The sequence below is a fragment of the Mus caroli genome, unplaced genomic scaffold (assembly GCF_978045245.1).
Source record: "Mus caroli unplaced genomic scaffold, Mus_caroli_1 scaffold_3, whole genome shotgun sequence".
Taxonomy (NCBI): domain Eukaryota; kingdom Metazoa; phylum Chordata; class Mammalia; order Rodentia; family Muridae; genus Mus; species Mus caroli.
Genome location: NW_028227258.1, coordinates 42,542,601 through 42,566,307, shown reverse-complemented (window position 1 = coordinate 42,566,307; position 23,707 = coordinate 42,542,601). Strand labels below are relative to the sequence as shown.

At 39.2% G+C, this 23,707-nt stretch overlaps 1 protein-coding gene across 2 annotated transcripts in view; it reads left to right on the top strand.

Moving 5' to 3' along the window:
- The window catches only part of Plppr5 (phospholipid phosphatase related 5), a 111,176-nt gene that overhangs the window by 41,771 nt on the left and 45,698 nt on the right, over positions 1-23,707 (top strand). For both annotated transcript variants that reach the window (XM_021158396.3, XM_021158395.3), the window contains exons 2-3: positions 2,207-2,339; positions 5,701-5,951. In XM_021158396.3, coding sequence (XP_021014055.1) covers positions 2,207-2,339; positions 5,701-5,951 — 384 coding nt within the window. The remainder of the gene's footprint in view (positions 1-2,206; positions 2,340-5,700; positions 5,952-23,707) is intronic.

Here is a 23,707-nt window from a genome sequence, read left to right as displayed (position 1 = left end):
GCTCAGTGGCAACTGCTCTGGCAAAGAGAAAGGATACAGCAATCGTGGGGATGACCTGAGACATGACAAGGTGAAGTAGATGGTACGTTATTAGGGTATAGGATATGTTTGTGGCAAAACAGTGCAAATTAATATTGTTCCCAGAAAGTGTCACAGTAGTTCTTTCTTTTGAGAGGCATCCAATAAGACAGACTATGAGAGACTGATTCAGAGAGAGAGACTAGGAAATATCAAGCACACAGTTTGTATGTTTAACTTCTCCTAAGGCCCTTTTGACAGCAGATATACCTGTGAAAATAGTTCCGTGTCTCCTTTGGCCAGATGAACTATTGTATCACACAGCGATTCTACTTCACCAAAGCAAAGTTAAAATACAGAAAGAAGTTGGAAGTTGTAATCCTTTGAAATTCAACCCAGCCTCACCAGACAGAGAAGACTAGACTTAAAACACATCTCATCTCAGTTTGTTCTGGATTAACCTTGAACTTTTACTGTCTTGTATAAGAAAAAGAATACAACAAAAGGAAACTGGAATATAAAAAAGGTACACAAGGTGTTTTTGATACTGATGTGAGGTAGATCAAACATCTAACCTTCTGTCATCCCCCTTTCCTGCCTTTCATTTTCTATTTTAAATATCTTATTATCATAGACATTAATTTTTATAGGGTCTTCAAAACATCTTTTGGTGTTTTAGCTTTCCATTACTGTAGTAGAATTCCTGAGACAAAGGTATTCCTGGAGTTTTTAGGATCAAAGCCCTAACCTGGACTTGGCCACCCATTCTCAATAGACCAATTATACAGAGAAATAGTTGTCCAAAACAGAAAAAGACTTACTCAATGTGGCCATATTTGGAAGAGACAGGAAGAAAGAGATCCACTGACATTCATTATCCATCTTTGGGAACCCAAAGTCATGAACTCAAGATTTCTTATTTTTTTTTAATTTTTTAAGATTTATTTGTGTGTGTGTTGGAGAGAGAGAGAGAGAGAGAGAGAGAGAGAGAGAGAGAGAGAGAGAGAGAGAGAGAGAGAGAGAGAGAGAGAGAGAGAGAGAGAACTTCATGTATGTACTACCCATGGGGACCAATAGATTCCCTAAGCTGGTGTTACATTACAGGCAGTTGTTATCCACCCAATGTGGGTGCTAAGAACCAAAATCAGGTTCTCTGGAAGAGTAGTAAATGTTCTTATCTACTGAGCCATCCCTCTAGCCCAGAAGTTTGTGTTTAAATAGAGAACAGCAGATACATACAACTCAGCAGTCATCTATCATCATGGTGTGGTCTTACACATCATCAATTTCTGAGCCCCAGTCTTTACTGCCTAGTGGTCTGACAAGTTGTCAGAACTGTGTGCAATCTTTTCCTTAGAGCCAAGTGTCCTCACAGACTAGAGAAAGTCATTTGGAAATGTTTATTTGGAAACTTTTGTGGGTTTTATTGTTGTTGCTGCTGTTGTTAGGATTCTTTTTTTTGCTTTGGCTTTGTTTTCATTTTTTATTAAATATTTTCTTCATTTACATTTCAAATGCTATTCTGAAAGTTGCCTATACCCTTCTCCCACTCTGCTCCCCAATCCACTCACTCCCACTTACTGGCCCTGGCATTCCCCTGTACTGGGGGATATAATCTTCCCAAGACCAAGGGCCTCTCCTCTCAATGATGGCCGACTAGGTCATCTTCTGATACATATGCAGCTAGAGACATGAGCTCTGGGGGGTACTGGTTAGTTCATATTGTTGTTCCACCTATAGGGTTGCAGACCCCTTTAGCTCCTTGGATACTTTATCTAGCTCCTCCATTGGGAGCCCTGTGTTCCATCCAATAGATGACTGTGAGAATTCAGTTCTGTATTTGCCAGGCATTGGCATAGCCTCACAAGAGACAGCTATATCAGGGTCCTTTCAGCAAAATCTTGTTGGCATATGCAGTAGTGTCTGGGTTTGGTGGATGTTTATGGAATGGTTCCCCGGGTGGGGCAGTCTCTGGATAGTCCTTCCTTTCGTCTCAGCTCTAGATTTTTTTTAATACTTCCTAAATTTGAGAGAAATATAATTTATGTATGCTGAAAAATTAAGCTTGAAGGGTCTTTTTAGCAAACATGCATCGTGTTTATATAGAGATAGTTACCACCTTTTAAATAAAATTAATGTTCATACTAGTGAAACTCTAACATTCTTTAATCTCTTATTTCTTTGCAAGATAATAGTTGGAGAAACTGCAGTGTTTTGCCTGCAATTAGCCACAAGAGATTTTGAAAACCAGGAAAAAACTATTTTAACCGGAGATTGTTGCTATATAAACCCACTGGTACGCCGAACCGTCCGATTTCTTGGTATGTATCCATTGACTTCATTTTGTTCTTCACCATAACAATAATCATATATGAGACAACTTTCAAGATGAGCCTAGATGTAATTTCCACATTCAGAAATTAAAAATTAAGAAAGAATAAAACTCACGAATATTATTTTTTAAGAAACTGAAGTATATGTAATGAAAACTAAAAACACATACATTAATGGAGTTTCAGAATGAATGCATGAGGAGGAAGAGTTACCTGAGCAGCTCATTCAAGATTAACAATTTGGAAAAAGCATGAATATGATGCTCAATACACCATACTCCTTTGACTGGTTCTGAGTTGGTTTCCACAAAAAATGAGGTTCATTGAGAGTTTTGTTATAGAACAAGAGACACCTATACTTTCTTTCATGCTTTAAAAGTTTAGCACCTAACAGAATGACAAATTACTAAGCATCTTTGCAATTCAACAGAAATCTAGATAATCCAATTTTATGGGACAACAAAGTTTATCATGAATTAGATGAACTTTGATAAACATTGGGAGATGCCTTCAGGAGACTGCAGCTTTTCAGTCTGTGTCTCCTGTTCTGTGGCTCAAGAGAGAAACTTTGGAGACAACAAACAGTGGATACTATTCTACAGCTACTACAACTAGATACTAGCTTCTATTACATTAGAAGATTTGGGACTGTAGGTCTCTCTGAAGACTGACGGTCTTTACATGGATGGAAGGCTGAACTTTTCAAGTGAAGTATCTCCAAAGCCTCCAGGTATCTTTTGAAGGACACACACACATATATGTATATATATATATATATATATATATATATATATATATATATATATGCCTTAAAATTATTTACTTTTGTATATTAATGTAATACTGACTCTCTTTGCATGTGAACCATTTAATAACAAAAGAAGTAGCAAGCAGTAACATTTGCAAAACTAAAACTACTTGAAATGAGTATGTTCCTAAGTATTATTAAGTAAATTTGGTTGGGTTGTTGAAGTAAAACAGCCTCTGCATTTGCATGCCTATTTGTAAAGGACATAAGAACATGTGTGCTAATGGGAAGTGTGCCTCTCACTTGCCATGTTTCTTCTTAATAATATAAATTTCTTTTCGTCTTTGCTCCTTCATGGTGACCTGAGAGTTCTCATCTGCTATTAATACAATGAAAGTTGTAATTGAAGCAACACTGCATCAAACATTGCACTTTGCATAGGGACTTTGTTTTTTGGGTCAAAAGAGTGGCCATGCTGACAGGATCCCATTCTGAAAAGTATCTGAGCCAGCAACAGTAATACTGGCTTGGACCTGAGACACCGACATTTCAGTTCTAAGACACATTTGGAAACTTTTCAAGTATCAAGAGACATTTCTATATTCTTCTCAAGTATTTCTATTTTAAACAAGGAGACCTATTACACTAGATAAAAAGAACAGTTTACTTAAGAAAATGAGTACATCTTAGCCTACATTTCAAGGAGTATCGGTGTTTCAGATCCAGTGCTTTCTTCAATATTCCCAAAGGACAAAAATATGTGCACTTATGTGCATTAACATCTCACTGGCATCAGGTTACTCCCAATTCTCTGCCTCTCCTAATTTTCTGCTTCTATGAACTATCTTTGGTATGATTTTTAGCCGCTGCTAAGAAGTTAAAAAAGAGATGCTTGCTGTTTTCTTCCAAAACATAAAGGAGAAAAAAAAAATCAATGTTTCTATCACCTTGACATTTGGATAGTCAGAGTTTTGTTATGTGTAGGTTTCTGTGAACAAAGGAAGCTTACATAATAGTTTGAAAATTAAAAAAAATATTTAATACTGGATCACTAGGTGATCCTTTGCAACTTTCTTGATGATTTCCCAGTACAACAGCCAGTCACGGAAGGCTTAGAAAAATAAACAGTTCTGAAATACATAACTAGAAAGAAGAACATCTCACTTTTATAATAAAATTAATATGACTTTTCAATAGGCAAACTCTTTGGGAAAATTTATATTGCCCTATGCTTAAAAGTCCTTGGAGATGGAGAAATGGCTCAGCAGTAAAAAGTGCATTCTCCTTTTGCAGTGGCCTTGGGTTTTAATCCTAAAACCCACATCAAGTGGCTCTTAACCACCAGTTACTCCACCTCCAGGGCACCTGAAATGCTGTCTTCTGACCTTTGTGGGATCCTGCACAGATGTATTACACAAATATACACCCAGGGGCACACACATACCTGTAATATAAAATAAATAAACAAATCTTGAAAAAATAAAGATAAAATAAAAATCCACTTGGATTTTTCTACCTCAAATTAGAAACCAGTAGTTAGCTACACATCCAAAACATACCTTTAAATGCTGTATTTGATGCACATCATTGATATTAATGACAAGAATTATTTTACTGAGGTAGAAAAATAATTTTTGATCATAAAAATTCTTCCATAATATTTTAAAAATGAAAAGGATGTCCACCCATCTAATACTAGAAATTCATTTGCCCTTTGCAGCTTTCATGGGGTGAATGGCCAGTGACCTTCAAGCTAAAAAATGCTTTTGGTATCCAAGCAAATCTAAGTTTATTTAAAAAGGAGAATAAAGTCTGCATATTGAAATTTGTACTTTGAGGTAACCACAGTAAAGAAATATGAATGCTATTAAGACCGTTGAGAATTAGAGCCTTGATTACCTGCTTGGTCCCTAACTCATTCCAAAGCAGATAACTAGAAAGCAAATCTATACAAGATAAAGTGGGGCCCTTGGTAGCTGTTCTGTGCCTTTGACAAATGTGTTTCTGAAGGCAATGTAGAGATTAATTCCAAGAACATTCCGCTTAAGATTTCTCCATGATATTTAGATGGAAACTGATGGTATTAGATTTTCCTGCTAGCTGGCACCTCCAGCAGAGGTGTTACCCACGTGAATGGGCTTAGGATGCATCATCAAAGAGACACAACTGTTCTTACTTTATGTTGGTGTGATTTAAAATAAATGTCAGAAATGGGGAAAGAAAAAGAGATTGCTAACATTAGTAAAACATGTTCAAATACCTTCTCTCAGGGGATCTGTCTCTTCGTTTAACAACCATCATCACCCAAACATAGTCTCAGAATATATTTTCTTCCTTTATTTTATGTCTTACAAACCTGCCATGCATGAAAATGTAGCCAGTGGTAGACAGCTCAATATGTTAAATAATTTAACACCCTTAATGATGCCAGAAAGCCAAGGAAGAGACTGAGGAGAGGTAAAATGTGAACAACTGAGAATATGCATGTATGGAATGCGGTACAGTTTCTAAAATATTTTCCTATTGGCAAATTATAGAATAAAGTTATTTTTTAAGAAAAAAGAAAGCTAATACTGTTTGTTGTCTTTCTTTCGTTCTCAGGAATTTATGCATTTGGACTGTTTGCTACAGATATCTTTGTAAATGCTGGGCAAGTGGTTACAGGAAACCTAGCTCCACACTTTCTGGCTTTGTGTAAGCCAAACTACACAGCGCTTGGATGTCAGCAGTACACACAGTTTATCAGTGGGGAGGAAGCATGCACAGGCAACCCAGACCTCATCATGCGAGCAAGGAAAACATTCCCATCCAAAGAAGCTGCCCTGAGTGTCTATGCTGCCATGTATCTCACGGTAAGCAGTGACCAACAGCGCATACTCTTAGGGATGTGTTTGCCTTCTTTAAGTGTGAATTTTTTTTGGTTTTCTGTTGGCCATTCAATCTCTTTCTTTTCTTTTTTTTCTTCCTTCCTTCCTTCCTTCCTTCCTTCCTTCCTTCCTTCCTTCCTTCCTTCCTTCCTTCCTTCCTTCCTTCCTTCCTTCCTTCCTTTTTTTCGGAGACAGGGTTTCTCCATATAACCCTGGCTGTCCTGGAACTCACTTTGTAGACCAGGCTGGCTTTGAACTCAGAAATCTGCTTGCTCTGCCTCCCAAGTGCTGGGATTAAAGGCGTGTGCCACCACTGCCTGGCTCAATCTATTTCTAATCATTGCTGGTTGTTCTGTGATAATATTAACTCAGCTGGCTCTCTTAAGGTCATGTGTGGGTAGCTGATTTCATAAAATAAAATATTGCCATAGGAATTTCTGTTAGTAAATATGCTTATCTTTTTATTAAATAAAACTCAATGGAAACAAATTTGTTCCTTAGCAATCCCTACGATGTTGTAATAGTGTAATTTAGAGAACTGCCTGGGTTCCTGGCTGTCTACTCAAGCTCTTAGATTCTCTGGTGCTAGTGGAGAAGGGATTCTTATTTCAGAGGCTCTTTTGTTACTAGTAATTACATCATTATAATATCTGCATTGGTATTTTAATATTTCCTCATAAAACTAACAAAAATAACTTTGGATATTATGTTTTCCTTTTATTGGTGAGTATTTGCCATCATTTTGGTGGTTGGATCCAGGCTCTGAATGTTGGCATCCTAAGACCTTGAAGGAGGGATGCTTGATCACAGTTGCTTGTTACTGACAGCAGGGATGGGGGAAGGGCAGCCTTGGCAGAGAGTTCTTGACCCCAGCATGTGTCCTCAGCTTTTCCACCATCAACAGCGGTTGGTTGTGCAGCTGTAGGGCTGAACTACAAACTTACAAACTTGTTCTCCATGGCTTTCTCCATAAACTGTGGTGGGAAGTTCAGAGAGCTCAGAAGTCTGTGGGGCTCCTTCTCCTCAGTTATTCCAAGATCTACTCCTTTCGGATTTCAACAGAACAAGAAAAAAATTGTTAAAAGAAATAAAAATAAAAACTCTGGCCCAGCTTGAAAGCAAATTTGATTATTTCTAATGGCTTGGAAAAGCTCAGAATTATTTTTATACTCCAGGAGCTCATCGACGATGGGAGTGTTTCTAATATAATCATGTCAGACGGCCATTAAAAGCATAGAGAGTCTAGCACTACCCAGTGATATTTCTCTCGAAGGCTGGAAATAAAGATTGTTAGGTAGAAAAAAACCTTAAAAGGGAAAAATGTACCAATGTGCATAACATTTCCAGTGCAAGATAAATTTTGAGGTCACAGCGTACACATTTTAGATTGCTGTGGTTCATTTTTTTTTCAACATAGCATTTTGTCCAGATTGGTTTAGAATCCACCATGCAGTTTAGGGTAGCCTCAGGTTTGTGGCAATCGGTCCATTTTAGCGTCTCAAGTCTTGGACTGAGACCTAATTTTAAGCCTATGAACCATGATAATGGTGCCCCTCACTGCCTGCTCTTTAAAAGTGATGCTATCAAGGGAATTTGTATAGCACTTGGGATTCATTCTTACCCCATCATTTTGTATGCTACTTCCTGCTGACTGATGTAAAATATTTGTTACAGTTCCTTTCGTGCCTGTTCACTCTGCTCCCCAAATATGTTTTTGAATTCCCTAGTTTCTTCAACCTATCAGCTTTGCATTCTCCTGTACATTGTGAGGTGCCTTTCTTCCTTGAATGAAATGTGCTTACAGGCACATTCTTTCCTATTCACCAAGTTTCTTGACTGCAGGCTTCTCCTCTGCTGGAATATGCAGCACCCAGTTTTACAAGGAAGATTTTAAAGGAGTGAATCACGAGGCATGAGGCAGTTTTTCATCTATTGCCTCCATCTAAATCTGATGTTGACTTTTTGTATCCATATAGGGACTCTAAATATATCTGCACATGAATATGTGATCAAACAATGATGGAAGGGAAATTGCAGAGTGCTTTCAGAATCCAGAGACTGCACCCTCTTTGAGTACTAATAGATGATAGATTTCTCTATGAATCCAGGCTTTGTCAGTGGTGATGAATATGCAACTAGAATAAAATTCTTAGATGTTTTAATATCCTAAATTGTCCTTGAATGACATTCCTACAGGACAATGCATTGGCTCTTATGTAGCAGAATCTTTATATTTTAGACCTCGATTCTGCTGACCACCTGCAGGTATTTCTTTTAGAAAATCATGCTTTGTAAACCTTAGCACATTAGCACAATGAAAACTTACATACTTCATAAATAATAATTAATTATAATGACTTTAGCAGACATTTACTGAGCACTTATTCTGCTTCAGGCCTTGCTTTTACTCACTCATGACAACTTTTTTTTTTTTACATGTTACTAAATGTTAGCATCTATTCATGATTATTTGTGTTTAATAATTCATCATGTATAATGGATTTTTGAAAGTGTGCAACTCTTGCTACTCATTTCACCCATTTATAGCTGGAAATACTGAAAGAGTAAAGTACTCTGTTCGTATCTATTGAACCATAGCTTTTCCTGGTGGTGAAGATCTTCAAGGTGTCTCAAATAGGGGAACACTAAATGTTGCCAGCTCTTGTTTGGTCATGGTTATCCAACATACCCCTTCCCCATCCACTACAGTTTAAAGCAGAGGGTACAGGATAAGGAGATTAGAGAGCAGTCCTGTGCTAAGACATCTTCTATCATTAAATACTGTTCAGACAGAGTTAGGATCCCTGCTTGTAATTACGATGATAGGCACCTCTGTCTTTGCAACAATAGATTCTGTTCTCTGCTAACTGCTTTCTCCTCTTTCCTCACCGCCCCTTTGTGTGTGTGAGAGAGAATGTGGGTGGCTGCTATGGCAACTCTGAATATAACTCCTGCTGCAAACACAGGATTTCCAGTCAGGGTTTGCCATTATATTTGAACTTATATACGAATGTATTTTGCCCCAGATTCACTAGTGACACCTTGGGAAAATTTCATAATAAAAAAGCTGGGTGTTTCAAAATAATTTGGATCCATAGAACGATTGCCAGAAGTTTAACAAGTAGGTATTTAGGAAAGAATGGCCTTCTGAGCAGTATTCTTTATGAAAATTATCTCATAATCAGGAGTAGAGTTTTGTTTTCTTAATGTTAGGCCATATGTGAACTCATATAAATAAAGTGATGCCAGTATTTGAAAATGAACTAAGGAATATTTGTTTGATGCTTCACTGTGTGGCTTAGCATAAACCCAAGGGATTTGAATTCTCTCTTAGGATCTGACTTAAATTAAGGCTTTCGGGGATAATTTGACTGTAGATATTTCTTTTGCTTTACTAAGAAGTTATAGAGGGAAAAATCCCTAATCCTATTTTTTACAAATGCTATTAGTTTCCCTGGTTGAGGGAATAATCCAAAAGTTATTTAACCCTCAGTTCTTAAATTTCTAATTGAGTGCTAAATTCTACTAAAATAATATTTAAATTTAGCTTTCTGGTCATGAGTTTTCAAATTAAAAGCAAGCAAGAAAAAAAAAAAAGAAGCTTCAAAGTTAAGATTGAAAGACCATGTTTGATGAATTTCTGGTACACCCATACAATTTGAAACAGAAAAGCATGCTCTAAGATCTTTTGGTAACCTTCAAATATGACCTTAATTTTTTTCTTGTCATAAAAATAATTATAATAAGGGGGTTGGATTGGAAAGATGGCTCAGTGGTTAGGAGCACTGGCTGCTCTCACAGAATGTAAGAATCTGAATGTAATTCTCAATACCCACATGGTGATTCATAACCATTCCATAGCTCCAGCTCCAGGGAATTCTGATGCCCTCTTCTGGCCTCTTCAGGCACGAGGCATGCACAGGGTACATAGACATTTATGCAGGTAAAACACCCGAACACCTAAAATAAAAATTCAAGAACTTTAAAAGGAAGTAATAAACCAGAGTGGCTAAATCATTGGCCCTTAATTTCCATTGTGTGGCTCACTCTAAAGCTAGGAGGCAGTAACAGCTTCTTTCCTGTCTGAGCCAGCTCAGCAGTCAGCTAGAGTTTGCCTCAGTTGGTTCAACTGGAAGAAGTGGGCCTCTCATTCCTGTGAGGTCTTTCTTGGTTAACTTGCCAGATTGTGTCTCAGCACAACCTTCCAAAACGTTGGAGCCCCAAACTTTAATGTACCTGGAGACTTATATTCCTGGTTCCCTCGGCATTTCATCACGATGCTCTATCTATCCAGGCAAATCACAGAGCACCTGCAGATGGAGGAGTTGTCCAAATAGATTGTTAAATGTGGATATATTGCCATAGGAGGAATTTGTGGCCGTTACATGATTTACCAAGTTTTCTCTGAATAGTGGACAGCTTGCCTCTGTCCTTGGTGCTAGTGGCCAATTATTGGCAGTTCCCTTTCCTCCCTTGGTACAATCTTCTGTTGTAGTGATCTCACAGCACCTCCTGTATACTAACCACAAATCACATGATGCTGAGACAAGCCTTAGAAGAACACACCCTATTAGCTTCATAAGAGAGATCTGAAATCAAGTTTAAGCGGAAAAATAGGGTAGAACACACACACACTCTGGGCTCCCATTCTTTATTCATCTTCATTGTCTGGTGAGAACCAGGTGCCATCACTAAGCTGTCCTCTAAACTTACATGTATAAGAGTAATTTAATCTTAGAGTGTATCAGGTCTGTGTGTGCTTCATATTTCACTGGAGCAAATTTGATCAAGTGTCTGCTCAGGCATATCAAAATTATTTCTTGACATATGGTCAGTTCGATGCTGTATGACTTTCATGACTGGTGTCACAACTGTCATTATTAGTCGACTGACATTTTTCTTGTCAGCTTTCAGCTCAGTATTACTGTGTAAGGTGAGAGAAAAGACAAAAGCCATGTAGGAAATGCCCTCTGTGTTCCAATGTATTTGCTGTTATGGGACCTTTTAGTCATTTTATATCCCTTTCTCCATTCTCTTTCTTGAACTTGGCATTTTAAAATTTTCTATGTAATGCACAATCTCTTACACTATCTTGGGGAGAGACATTAAACAGGTATTCTTAACAATAAAGCAATAACGATGCTGTTCTGAAATTGCACACATAAAATTACATAAATGGGTGCTATGATGATAAACAGCTAAGTAAATGATTAAAAATACACTAACTGAAGCATATTTTTCTGCACATTTTTGTTTTTCATGGCTTCTAGAAATAAGACATATATTTGTATGTTCTATGATTGACAGGTGGACTTCTTTTATAGTATCTGGCTCTTCAGTCGTATCCCAGGAGTCTCTGCATTAACAGTGTGTCACAACCTCTGAGCAGTCTGGGTTCCCCAGTGCTGCCAGCTGACGTGTTTCTGGCTAAAAGCAAAGAGCACTGACATTTTAGTTAGATCATGTGGGCTTATTATCAGTGAATACCGTATTCACTGTGCTTTTTTTTTAATCAAATATTGAAAAGAATGTCACAGACATTCCTATGTTGGGCTTTCTTAGGAGTTAACAGAGCAGTTTGGGGACTGCAGTAAGCTGGATACTCTCATTAGGAAAGGAGGGCTCAGCAGCCTGGGACAGGGTACAGCAGGGAGAGTTGCATTGTAACTACTGTGGGCACTGGGCACTGTGCCTCCTTGGGACTCCTTCACCATATAAATCTTCAAAATTGTATTTCATGACAGCATTACTATGAAAAGGACGTTTGTTTTGCTTCTTGTTTGTTTGTTTTTGAGACAGAGTTTCTCTGTATAGCCCTGGCTGACCTGGAACCTACTCTGGATGGCCTTGAACTCACAGAGATATGCATGCCTCTACCTTCTGAGTACTGGCATTTAGAAGCATGCACCACCATCACCAAGCTGAAAAACACATTTTTAGGTATTGGAAGTTTTATTGAACGTAAACCTTTGAGCTTTTGTTGGTTTTTTTTTTCTAGTTTTAAGAGAATTTAGTACATTTCCCTGGGTCTTTAGAAACTGCTTAGGTGTGCTTAGGATTCATTAAAACCTAGATAAATCTGCCCTGAGCATGGTATGGAGTGAAGGAGTTACAACTGTCAGTCTGTCTGGGAGTGATGGTGAGTGCCACACATTGTCCGCTTTTGACAGGCAGCAGGATGGGTCCCTCAGAAGTGAATGACACTTGGATTGCTCTTGAGGTTGGATGTGGTTTAGAGAGTGGAAAAGAAACATCAGGAATAGAAGCAGAAGTAAGGGCAAGGACCAACAAACAAACAAACAACCACAACAATACCTAGGGCAAGAACTCAGGGCTCAGGTACTTGGGTATATGGGGAAAATGTGAGATTTAAACAGCAGAAAGAGTAATAGAGAGGAAAGGATTTGTAATGAAACTCCATGGTTCCAGTTATGAACGATATGTAGGTAGAAAACGACTTGGCCTAGAAGCAGCACCTCACACAATTACTTTTGACCCAATTTCACATATGTGTACTGCATCCTTGAAGGCACCTTGGCATCACTCTCTACACTGAGTTAAACCTGTGACACAGTTTCAAAATGGTCTGACAGAGAAGATGGTCACAGGATTTCAGACAGTGAAGATTTGGATTTGTCCAGCTTCCTGAGCACTGAAATCCCAAGTGCTCATGAGACCGAGTTCAAAGAGTGTATAAGTGACGTTTCCAAAACCTGAAATATGCTAGGAATCTAAGCTACCATGACCTGGAGTCATCACAGGCTGAGACCAAGGTTGGAGATGCTAGAGACCCTTGAATGTTCTCTCCAGAGCACCAGCTGCAGCTGGAGCAGTACCCAGAGTGTGCCTTGGGATTCTTACACCATCACTGACAGACACCATTGTTCATGTGGCCAAGTCCATCAGCCACACTATAGAATTTAGCTTTCTTGATTAAGTTCCAGCCTCTGTCCCCAGCTACATTTACTGGAAAGCTACCACTTGTATAGCTTTCTTTTGGATACCTTTATAAGGCACTGCCCAACAAGAGGTTTCCAGCATGAAGCTCAATCTAACAAGGTTCTCCTCACATCAAATGTATTTGCATGTAAGTGGTTCAATATCCAGGCACAGCTTATAGCACTTTAATTTCAGTCATCAAACTGAACCCAAAACTATAGCTCAAATAGAGGCAATTTCTCAGAACCTCTGCTGTTTCATTACTTTTGAGGTTGTGTTCTTGCGAACACAGTCTACCATGAGCTATTTGTTTATGCCATTTTAGGAAAATCTTGGAAGTGGAATGAAGGGCTTCAAATCACAAACAGAAGTTCCTCTATAATCATATAGCAATCTCAGGCATGCAATTATTATTATTAGCAAGGGCTTGCAGCGCAGAGCACTTTTCACACAGTGTGTATGCTGTTTTCTTCCTCTACATAGGTACTTAGCATTGCTAGATTATGGACAATGCAGAGAAATATATCCTTAAAATCACCTTTATCAAAACAAACAACTAACAGTGGCACAATTAGCTGTCCATTAATCTCAGTAGCTATCCATATATAAAGAAAGTTCTAGAAAGACAAACTTACACTTCTTCACCACATGATCAAGTTAGATCACAGGTTTTGCTCCCATGTCCCCCCATCCCCCCACACACAATCTCTTCCTTCCCTCCCTCCTTTTTTCTCTCTTTTTTTTGTTCTTTCCATGGTATGTATTCTCTCTCTCTCTCTCTCTCTCTCTCTCTCTCTCTCTCTCTCTCTCTCTCTCTCTCTCTCTCTCTCTCTCTCTCTCTTTCTCCCTCCTTAAACTATTGCTCATGATGAAGCATATCTCCATGTTTTCAAAGAAAACCCCTTTTTGCCTTTAGGCACCTGTTTCTCTTAGGATGTTCTATCCCTCCTAACCGCATTCCTATCTCAAGGCCAGATCACAGAGCCCTACATGGCTATGAGGCTCTCCCCTAATAAAGTTCATACTGAAGGATGATTGGTCTTAGCTTTCTTCTCCATGAACCAGGGACTCTTTGCTTACCAGGGTGCTTTTCATCTTTCTTCTGTATTGGCTTCTCTCACTGTAAGGCATTAAAAATCTTATCCTCTCCAGAAGTGTTTTTTTTTTTTCTCCCATACAAATGCCTTACTGAAGTGTAGGAAACCATCTACCTGCCCCCAAAGAACAGGTTATTGACTGTATCCAAGGGCGAGCTTTCCCACTTCAATGTCTTTGCTAATGAAGTGCAAACTCTCTCAATGGGCCTTATCTCTTTCCTATCTCTTTTAGCTCTACTCCTAAAAATATCTCTGTCTATAGTGTCCCACCAGCTCCTTCAACCTAAGATTTCCCAGACCAGAATCAACCCAGCCACTGCTCTAACTTAGCTGTGTGTGTGTCTTCTGACTTGATGATTGGCATTCGTCTCCTCCCAGATACCCAGTAATAAAATGAGTCATTCTGAGCCCCTCCTTCTCCAGCACCCCCACGTCCAGATGTCTGACTAATTCTGTTGCTTCCACCTTTGAACTATCTCTGGATTCAAGACTTTTCCTTTTCCCTCTCTGTGTTCCTACTGTTTTAATTCAGTGCCTTTGTATTGCTGGCCTTGACAGTTCGAAGTGCTTGTTAAAAAAGATTCTTAATATAGCTTCCCCCACCCATCTACCCCACACTAGGTGCTGGAATAGCATGAGTTTTAAGTACTTCCCTGTTTGTATAGCACCTTTTTGGAGCTGGCTCTTATCCCTCCCAATCTTATATGATGTATCCAAAGCCCTTTAGATTTTAGTTGAAGGTTTTTTAAAATAACCCTCCTGCAATATAGACTGAATTGTGTCCTCTCTCTTATCCTTATTATCTTAACCCCCCCCCCATGATCCATCTGGATATACCATCCCATTGTGGGGTAGAAGAGCAATGTAGGAATCAGAGAAAGAACAGTTTAACCTGTATTGCAGGGGTGTTTTTACAAAGTCTTCAACTAGATTCAATATGGCCTTGGATGCAGCATAGATGACTGTACAGAGGTGATAAGCAACAGAAAGTTTCTCTGTAAACAGGGGTTGTTTGTAATTCATGCTACTCCAGGTATGTAGTATGGTCATAAAAGTAGACCTTCAAGATGGAATTACTGCTTTTGTAGGAACGGGAACCAGAGTGGGTTCTTCCCCTCTCCCTGTACCCTGAGAGGATGCAGCAGCACTCTGACCATCTTCCAGCCTACAGGAATATTATCTTCAGAACCTGACCATGGTTGTTAGACTTCCCAATTCCTGAATTGTACAAAGGATTTCTGTAGTTTAAGTCACCCAATCTTTGGCATTTTTATTCCGACTGCTGGGACTAGCTATGATACTGCCTTCATGTCATGACTGCCCTTTTAGGGGTTCACGTCTTAATTCGTGTGAATTCTTCTCTGGGCAGAAATTTCTGCCATTTGCTTAGCATAGTAATGGTTTCAGTTGTGTTCTTTTGCTTTCACATCTACTCAGCCTGCCATGGTTCCATTGCCTTCACAATCTTCCAGAATTTCATGCCACTCTGTGCTCTGGTCGGGGATGTGCACTGCAATTTATTGAGAGTGATTTTGCCAGGCCGAGCCAGGCAAAAAGAATGTAAAAGGACAGGATGAAAAACTAATCTCAGCAAATGAGAGGGAGCCACTGAGACCAGATAGAGGCCAGCAAGAATCAACCTATAGGAAAGGTGAGATGAACAGTACTAGAACTGTACAGCCCAGGTACCACTGCTACCAATAAGGCAATGCTTCTACCTAGCCTGGGTACCACTGCTACACACAAGTCAGCGCTTCTACTTAGCCTGGGTATCATTGCTATCCATAAGTCAGTGCTTCTACCTCTCCTAGTGCCTTTAGGCTGGCCAAAGAAGTAGATGCTTCTCTGTATCTGCCCCATGTCAGCCACAGGAACAACTGAGTTTGAATGATGTGCTGGGAGACTATCTGTCAGGGCCCTCAGGAAGACCATACCCAATGATTTTTGTTCTGGTGGTAGATCATTGCTTCCCATCCAATAGGCTATATGCATGAAAGAAATTTTCTAATCTCCTCAAGGTACTTTGTTAGGAAGAAAATCTTAATATCTACAAAAATTAAGCTCTTCTTAAAAGATTTATCTAATCTGATTGAAACCAATCTGTCTGTTCTTGGTGGCACACCAATTACATTTGACATTAAAAGGAAATCATTTTTAACATCCCTCCTATATCAAAAACTATTTTTAAATAATAGTCATGTGATGGTAATAATTATGGATCCTTTATATGTTTTTTATTTTAAAAATCAACAATATATAAAAATAGAAATGGGTTGGGAAATTGCTCAGTGGGTAAACTAGCATGAGGACCCAAGTTCAGTCCTCGGTATCCAGGTCAGGCTGCAACAGCATCGAGCTGTAACCTGCGATATCAAAGACAAGAGGATCCCTGGACCCCGTTGGATGTCCAGTGTAGCCAAACTGGCAAGCTGGAAGTTTGTTGAGGTCCTCCTTTTCAAAATCTAAGGAGAGTTGAGAGAGGAAGACATGAAATGAGGATCTCTGGCACACAAACTTTCACACCCATGCAGAAACACACCCATGCAGAAACACATATGTAAACTCACAAGCACACCTACCCTCACCCCCACACACAATGTCTATTCTAAACATGTTAACAACAAAGTATTAAATACGAATTTGAATAAATATTATGATTATGTGAAAATATAAACACTTTTAGGTGTGAAAGGATATCCATCCTTTATTTCACACATGAACTAAGGTTCGCAATTATCCAACAGAATAGTCACATTTTTTTCACTGATGTAAATTTTCACTATAATGAAGTACTGTAAGTAGTCACATAGATTGGAAGAACTGAAATGCACAAATTGTCCCTTTTCATCTTTAATAGCGATGCTAGCACACTGGTGCTTCGTTTCCCATCAAACCTGCCATCAATGGCACACCTGGGACCTGGGGACATTAAATGTTGCTGTAAAGCACTTGGAAGATTCCCAACCTTTTTACTGGCCTGCTTTCCAAACAGATCTGAATAGCTGAGTCCACATGCCAGGGATAAATGGGTGGCTGGGTGTTCTTTGAATTAACTTCCAGGTACAATAGAATTTGCATTCACATTTATGGAATAACATGTGCTTGAAACCTGTATATACCAACACTCAGGAAGAAGTACAATAATTATTTGACCCTAAAGCAACATTACACTTAATATCTCTCTATATAACTAATCACCCAAAGCTGGCAAAGCTGGCAAGAACAACCATTTTTCATACTCACAGACTATAGGCCAGATCATTGAGAAAGGCAAATTGTGGTTTGGTCTTGTTTAAACTGTTTCTCATTTCTGCTGGGAAGACTGAGAGGCAGAGTCAAGAGTGACAGAGTTTAGAATCAACTGCAGATTTTTCATCTGTCTCTTGTCACTCTGCATTTTTTATGCAGGTGCTTGGAATCTGAACTTAGGTCCTCATGCTTGTGTGGCAAGCACTTTGCCAACTGAGCCATTGCTCCAAACCCTTAGGAGTTTATAGTGTTGCACTGACTTCATTCTACAGTAAGAAACACAAGGCTGTGTGTATTCCCTGAAGAAGTAGCATTTGATTCCAGTTTTGAGTAGGAAGGTAGTTAGGCATGCGAGTTGGAGACTACTGTAACCTTTTAAAAACACTAGTTGTAGCCAGGTGTGGTGACATACACCTTTAATTCCAGCATTTAGGAGCCAGAGGCAAGCTGGTTTCTGTGGGTTTGGGGCTAGTTTCATCTACATAGCAAGTTCCAGGCCATTCAGGCCTACACAATAAGACCCTGTTTCAAAAGACAAACACTGCTGTTTGTTACAAGACTTTAGGGGGCAGAACTCTGGTTTCACTGGTAACATTTAGAATGGCCAGCGCATGGCAATAATAAAGACCAGCAGACATTCAGGAGGTTTTATTTTTGTAAGCTTTTATTACACTTGGGATAGACCCTTCTCACAACACGCCCCTGTGTATATCCTAATCCCAAAGGCCTGAGTAATGTAGCACTTAACAGGGTTTAAGATTAGCCTTGGTTTATAGCTTTTTGTATATATTTACCTCAAATCATAAGTTTCCCCAAGACTAAAGAACATCATTGTAAAGCTACTTTGATGCTAATCGTGGCATCAATGTAGTCTAGACATGGAAAGTATGGTGATTGGCTCAAACAACTGCAACCATCTATTAAGTGCTTATTATTTGGAACTTGGAGTTTTAAATCGAAGCAGTGTCCTTGTCCTCTAATATATCTAACATCTCTAAGTATACTAATTCAGAGGAGAAAATACTCATGATTTAGGAGGCCATGCCTTTCTGAAGCTCTGGATCGATGGCTCTGAATAAATAGCTCCTGGTATTTAAATAAATCAAAGGCTTGCATTTTCCTGCCAATTCTATCAGCGCCATGAGCAGTAAAAGCAACACACTTAAACACTGATACATAACCCCCAACATCTGCCTTCTGAGCAGCTTCAGCTCTTTAACTTTGTCTCCAGCATTTTTAATAAGTCTCATGGTTGGTGGCAGATCCTGCCTGAGGGGTATTTACACCCATTTCGAGGACAGCCCTAGGTGTCCCTATAGTGCCTGAAAATATGGATGGATGAACTGAGTTGGATTTAGAAATGCTGGCTAGTGGGTGATTCCTGCCCCTGGCTGAATTCTTGAGTTCCTTGGTCATGTCCCCAGCATTCTGCAAAGTCCAGCTTGAACCTCTCAGTAGCCAAGTTTAGAATGATCTTTTTATATTCATAAATAGACCTAACAATTGCCTCTATTTGATTCTTATTAAAAAAAAAAACAAGCAAACAAACAAACGAACAAAAACCCACTCTATTTGTAAGATCAACCGAATAATACGTAGCTACCTTGTATAACATGTGCCAGTGCTACACATGTGGATTTTCTTTTTTAATTCTTGTAGCCCCATGCCATAGATACTCCTTGGCACTGTTAGTTTTTGTCAACCTCTGAAAGACTAAGTCAAGCCAGAGAAGACCAAGTTTTAACTGATAAATTGCCTCCATCAGATTTGCATGTGGGCATGCCCTGAAAGCATATACTCTAATACTAAATTGCTCTACAAGGGTCCATTCCACTGTGAATAATGTTATCCGTAGGCAAATGGACCTAGGCTGTTTAAGGTAACAGAGGAATCCATGGTAGCTAATCAGCAAGTGCCATCTATCCATTGCCATTTAAGTTCCTGAAACCAGGTCCCTGCCCAGAGCTACCTTCCTTGACATTACTCAGTGATGGATTATGACCTAGGATTTGTAAGATGTGATAAACCTTTTCCTCCCTGACTTCCTTTTGGTAAGTGTTTCATCGAGATAGCAGTAAACCAAACTTCTAAATTAAAGACGAGAAAACCTAGGCTCTGGGGATCTTAATACTTGACCCCAAGTCACACAGGCAGTACATACTGGCGTCAGGATCTAAATCAGCATGCTCTCTGTGCACACTCTCTCAGTGGTCCCATCCTGCTGCCTGCCCCCATGCTGTCAGTAAACTAAAGGATACACCCAGGTGCACACAGTGGAGAATTTCAGGTTCCTTGACTTGGACCCTTTGTTTGGATGATAAATGTTTCTCTAGTTACTGAAGTGGAATTTTGATTCTTCCCAAGAGTCCTTGGCCACTCACATAGCCATGGCATAATAAGGAGTTCTATAAAAACCATCTTATTGGAAAGGAATGGAAAAAGACATCACAGTAAGCCCATTAGACAAAGGCTGTGAAAGAAAGCACACACTCACAAGCGCACACACACATACACATACACACACACCACAGATGGGGGAGAGAGAAAGAGAAATGTATATGTAAGTGTTCTTTTTTTGTTGTTTGTTTGTTTGTTTGTTTGTGACAGGGTTTCTCTGTGTAGCCCTGGCTGTCTTGGAACTCACTTTGTAGACCAGGCTGGCCTCAAACTCAAAAATCTGCCTGCTTCTGCCTCCCAAGTGCTGGGGTTAAAGGCGTGCGCCACCACCGCCTGGCAATATGTAAGTGTTCTTATTGGCCTTGCTGTTAGGTTTGATTTGCAGTCACACCCACTCATTCAGTTGCTTTATTTTTAGCAGAACTGCAAGGGCTTTCCCTTTGCCTTGTAATTGGTTTGCCTTATCCCACACCATTTTCTTACTGGACACTTTTAACTTCACAAACCTCTGTGTTATTCAGGCTAGAACTTTGGGATTATTACAAACAGAGTGAAAACAGACAGAATTAAATAGCAAAACTGAACTTATCTTTCCTAGGTGATCAGATGCTATTTCCATTCGTGCAGCCTTAGGTGAGGCCCCATCATTGCTAGAATGTGTTACTAATAAAAATTTCTACATAGCATTTATTTGTGTCAAGTATGTTCATTCTTTATGCCATTGTGGAAGTACCTTGCAGAAGTGGAACACATCACACACAGAGACAGCTGGAATTCTATGTAAACTGGACTCACTTACAGTCTATCCATGCTCAGAAGTACCCAGGCTGGATTACAATGTTGTTTCCCATGTCTTTCAGTCTCTAATAAGTTTCAACATGGTATCTCCCATCACTGTGTGCTTAGCCCTCCCAGTGATAGACCTAGTCCTATAGAGACCTACAGTCATGGACATTTCACTCTAACTGCCTGCACACTCAGAGCTCTGAGGCCTCTCTACAAACTTCAGAACAGTTTTGGAACATGTTTTAGTAGCAGATGAATTCTCTGTAAAAATTCTTTTATTTTGTTTCCTAAATGCTATAATTTACAAACATAAGTATCAAAGCAAGGGAAGGCTCTATCGTTTACACAGACACCCCTAAACTAAGCCAAATGTAGTTTTATTTTTTGTTTGTTTGCTTCTTGACTGGGAGATGGTTACTTGGTTGCTTGAGGAGACATGTCACACCAGGTTGCTCTCTTACTAAGTGGGAGCGCTCTCACTCTTCGATGGAGTATCTCTTAATCACTTTTTTTATCCTTCTCGTTAAAGTCACAGATCATGGTTTCTGTTTTTTTAATCATTTTCTCAGTCATTACTAGACATTTCTAAAAGACCTCATAACATATAGCTTTGATTTCCCTCTGATTTATACCAATTTACAGCAATCACACCTCATTAGAATATAAGTCATAAAATTAGGGCTGGTGAGATGCTCAACAGGTAAAAGTTCTTGCCACCATGATTAGTGAACTCAATTCAATCCCTAGAACCCACCTTTCACAGGACCTGAGCAACTCCTGAAATCTGGCCATAGTACATGAACACACATGCATGTGCACATGCAAACACACACACACACACACACACACACACACACACACACACACACACACTAATAAAATTAAAAATAAAACCACATGAATAAATGGGTAACTTGGAAACATTGGAAACAACTATCAAATCTCTTATGCATTAATTAGTTTAACAAACAACTATTGAGCACTTAGGAGGTCAGAGGTGGTATATATAGGCAAGAAACTCAGTCTTTGATCTGAGGGAGACCAGCACCAGGTACAGATGGGACTTGGGGGTGAACTCCCAATGTAACCAACAGAATAACTAGCAAATACTTTCACAGCCTTTTACCAAAGGGCACATTCATGGGAACGTTTCCTGTGTATTCTTTCTTTCTGTCTATATCTTCTTTTCTTTCAAACACTAGGGTGTAGGACCTAGCCAAAATCCAGGTTGCTACCATCCTGAAATTCCTAATTGAATTATATGTGCAAAGATGCTTTTTTTTTTTTTTTCAAGTGAGGAGATATTTACAGGTCCTTGGACTTAAGATTTGAACACATCTTTTTAGGGAGATACTTTGAACCAGTCCCAGGAGTGACAGAGATGAGACAAAATGACAGAGCACAGTGGTGCATGGGTGTCTTAGAGTGAACTTTGAGCAGTTCGGCATGGTAAGAGCATAGATCCTGGGGAATAAGTGTGGAGATAAGGCTAGAGATATGATGAAAGGTACCTGTCCATCTTCCTTAGAAACTGGACCTCATTGCAGAATGTATTAAATGATGTGGAATTACTTATCATAAGCCCTCCAGGGAGCTTCCCCTGATCTCTTGCTCACCATTTTAAGATATGAATTAATGGTGCCCAAGCCCAAGCAGCACAGTTGTTTAGCAGATAACACCCTTCTAAATCACACTTATTAAGCCAGCTTTAAAATCAACACATTTCATATCAAAACTCTCAGGTCACTTATTCTTGAGATGTGAGTGACATGCAAACCCTAGATGAATATTCCTCAATAGTGTCGATTGGGAGAGATGACATCTTTGTTCACTAGGAGGGCCTAGTTCTCCTTGGCCTCAGATGGTTATTTCCTCAGTGGATTGTGGAGTCCCTTAAGCTGTGATGTTGCTCTTGGCTATTTCTGATTTTCGACTCATTTATATTACCTGACTTGCCCTTAAGGTAAATTAATTTGTAACTGTCTTTTTAAGATTCTACAAAGTTATTTCCTCTGCCTGAAATCCCACTCTCTCCTCTTGTGGCCTCATCTTTCAACTTCTTGTTACAAGAAGCCGCTTAGTTCTCCTTCCTCTAAATTGGTAGTTTTTTCTGCAAGCCTCTCCCTTTCAATCTCCCTCCTACTGTCTCTTCTTCTCCTTGTACCTCTCCCTACCTCCTCCTCTCCCCACTCCCCCTTCACCTCAGTAAGGTTAGGTATTGGTTTTATGGTTAGGGCATAGAAAAGACTATTGATTTCTCTGAATTCTATTTTCTGCAGTTCCTCTCTATCGTTTGTACTGTAAGACATATAAGTCAATTATTGTTAGCAACTAATTATATACATAGAATTAACTAACATCTATCTATCTATCATCTATCTATCTATCTATCTATCTATCTATCTATCTATATCATCTATATATTTAAATTTTTACTTTGTTTTATTTTGAGTCAGAGTCTTGATATATAGCAGCTCAGGCTGCCTGCTGGTCACTGTGCCAACCTGGTGATGAATCTCTTTATCATTTCTCTTAGACTAATAGCTTCTTTGGGTTAGCAAGACAGAACTTGTTGGTTCAGTGTCCCTAGCTCCAAGATAGAAGAATGTCCCCATATGGTGGACAAGGAAAGGAAAGGAAAGGAAAGGAAAGGAAAGGAAAGGAAAGGAAAGGAAAGGAAAGGAAAAAGAGAAGGAGGAGGGAGGGCAATAATAAAAGAGAAACAATGAGAGAGAAAGGTGAAAGAAGGAAGAGGGACAAATAGAATGGAAGAGGGATGGAGGGGATGAAGAAAGGCAAGAAGGATGGAATTCATTAATTTTGTCTATGTTCCCTTTCTTCTCATGAAATTCCATCCCAGATCCGAATTTTTGACAACAGCTTTTCCAAGTACTTATTGGATTTCAGTGATTTTTCCATGCGTCCTATATTCCTAACCTTGTGCAAATATCTGATGCCAGAGTAGGGGGCAAAATAAGTATCTCCATGTCCTTGAGGAACAGTCAGTTGTTTTAACTGAGCTATTTGAAATTGTTAGCATTAAACACTTCTTTGCTTCACTGAGCTTAGTCTTCAAATGCTTATTTCACTTATCCATTATGTATTGTTTTTACTATTAGTAGCTATGTTAGTATTAACGTGAAGTGCATGGATAGGGACACCAAATGGTTTGATTTTTGGATGTAATTATCCATCTGAATAGGAATAGAGACTTCTGGACTAGTATGTCTGTTGGTTTCACGCAATGGACCTTGTGTTAGAATAGAGGTGGGA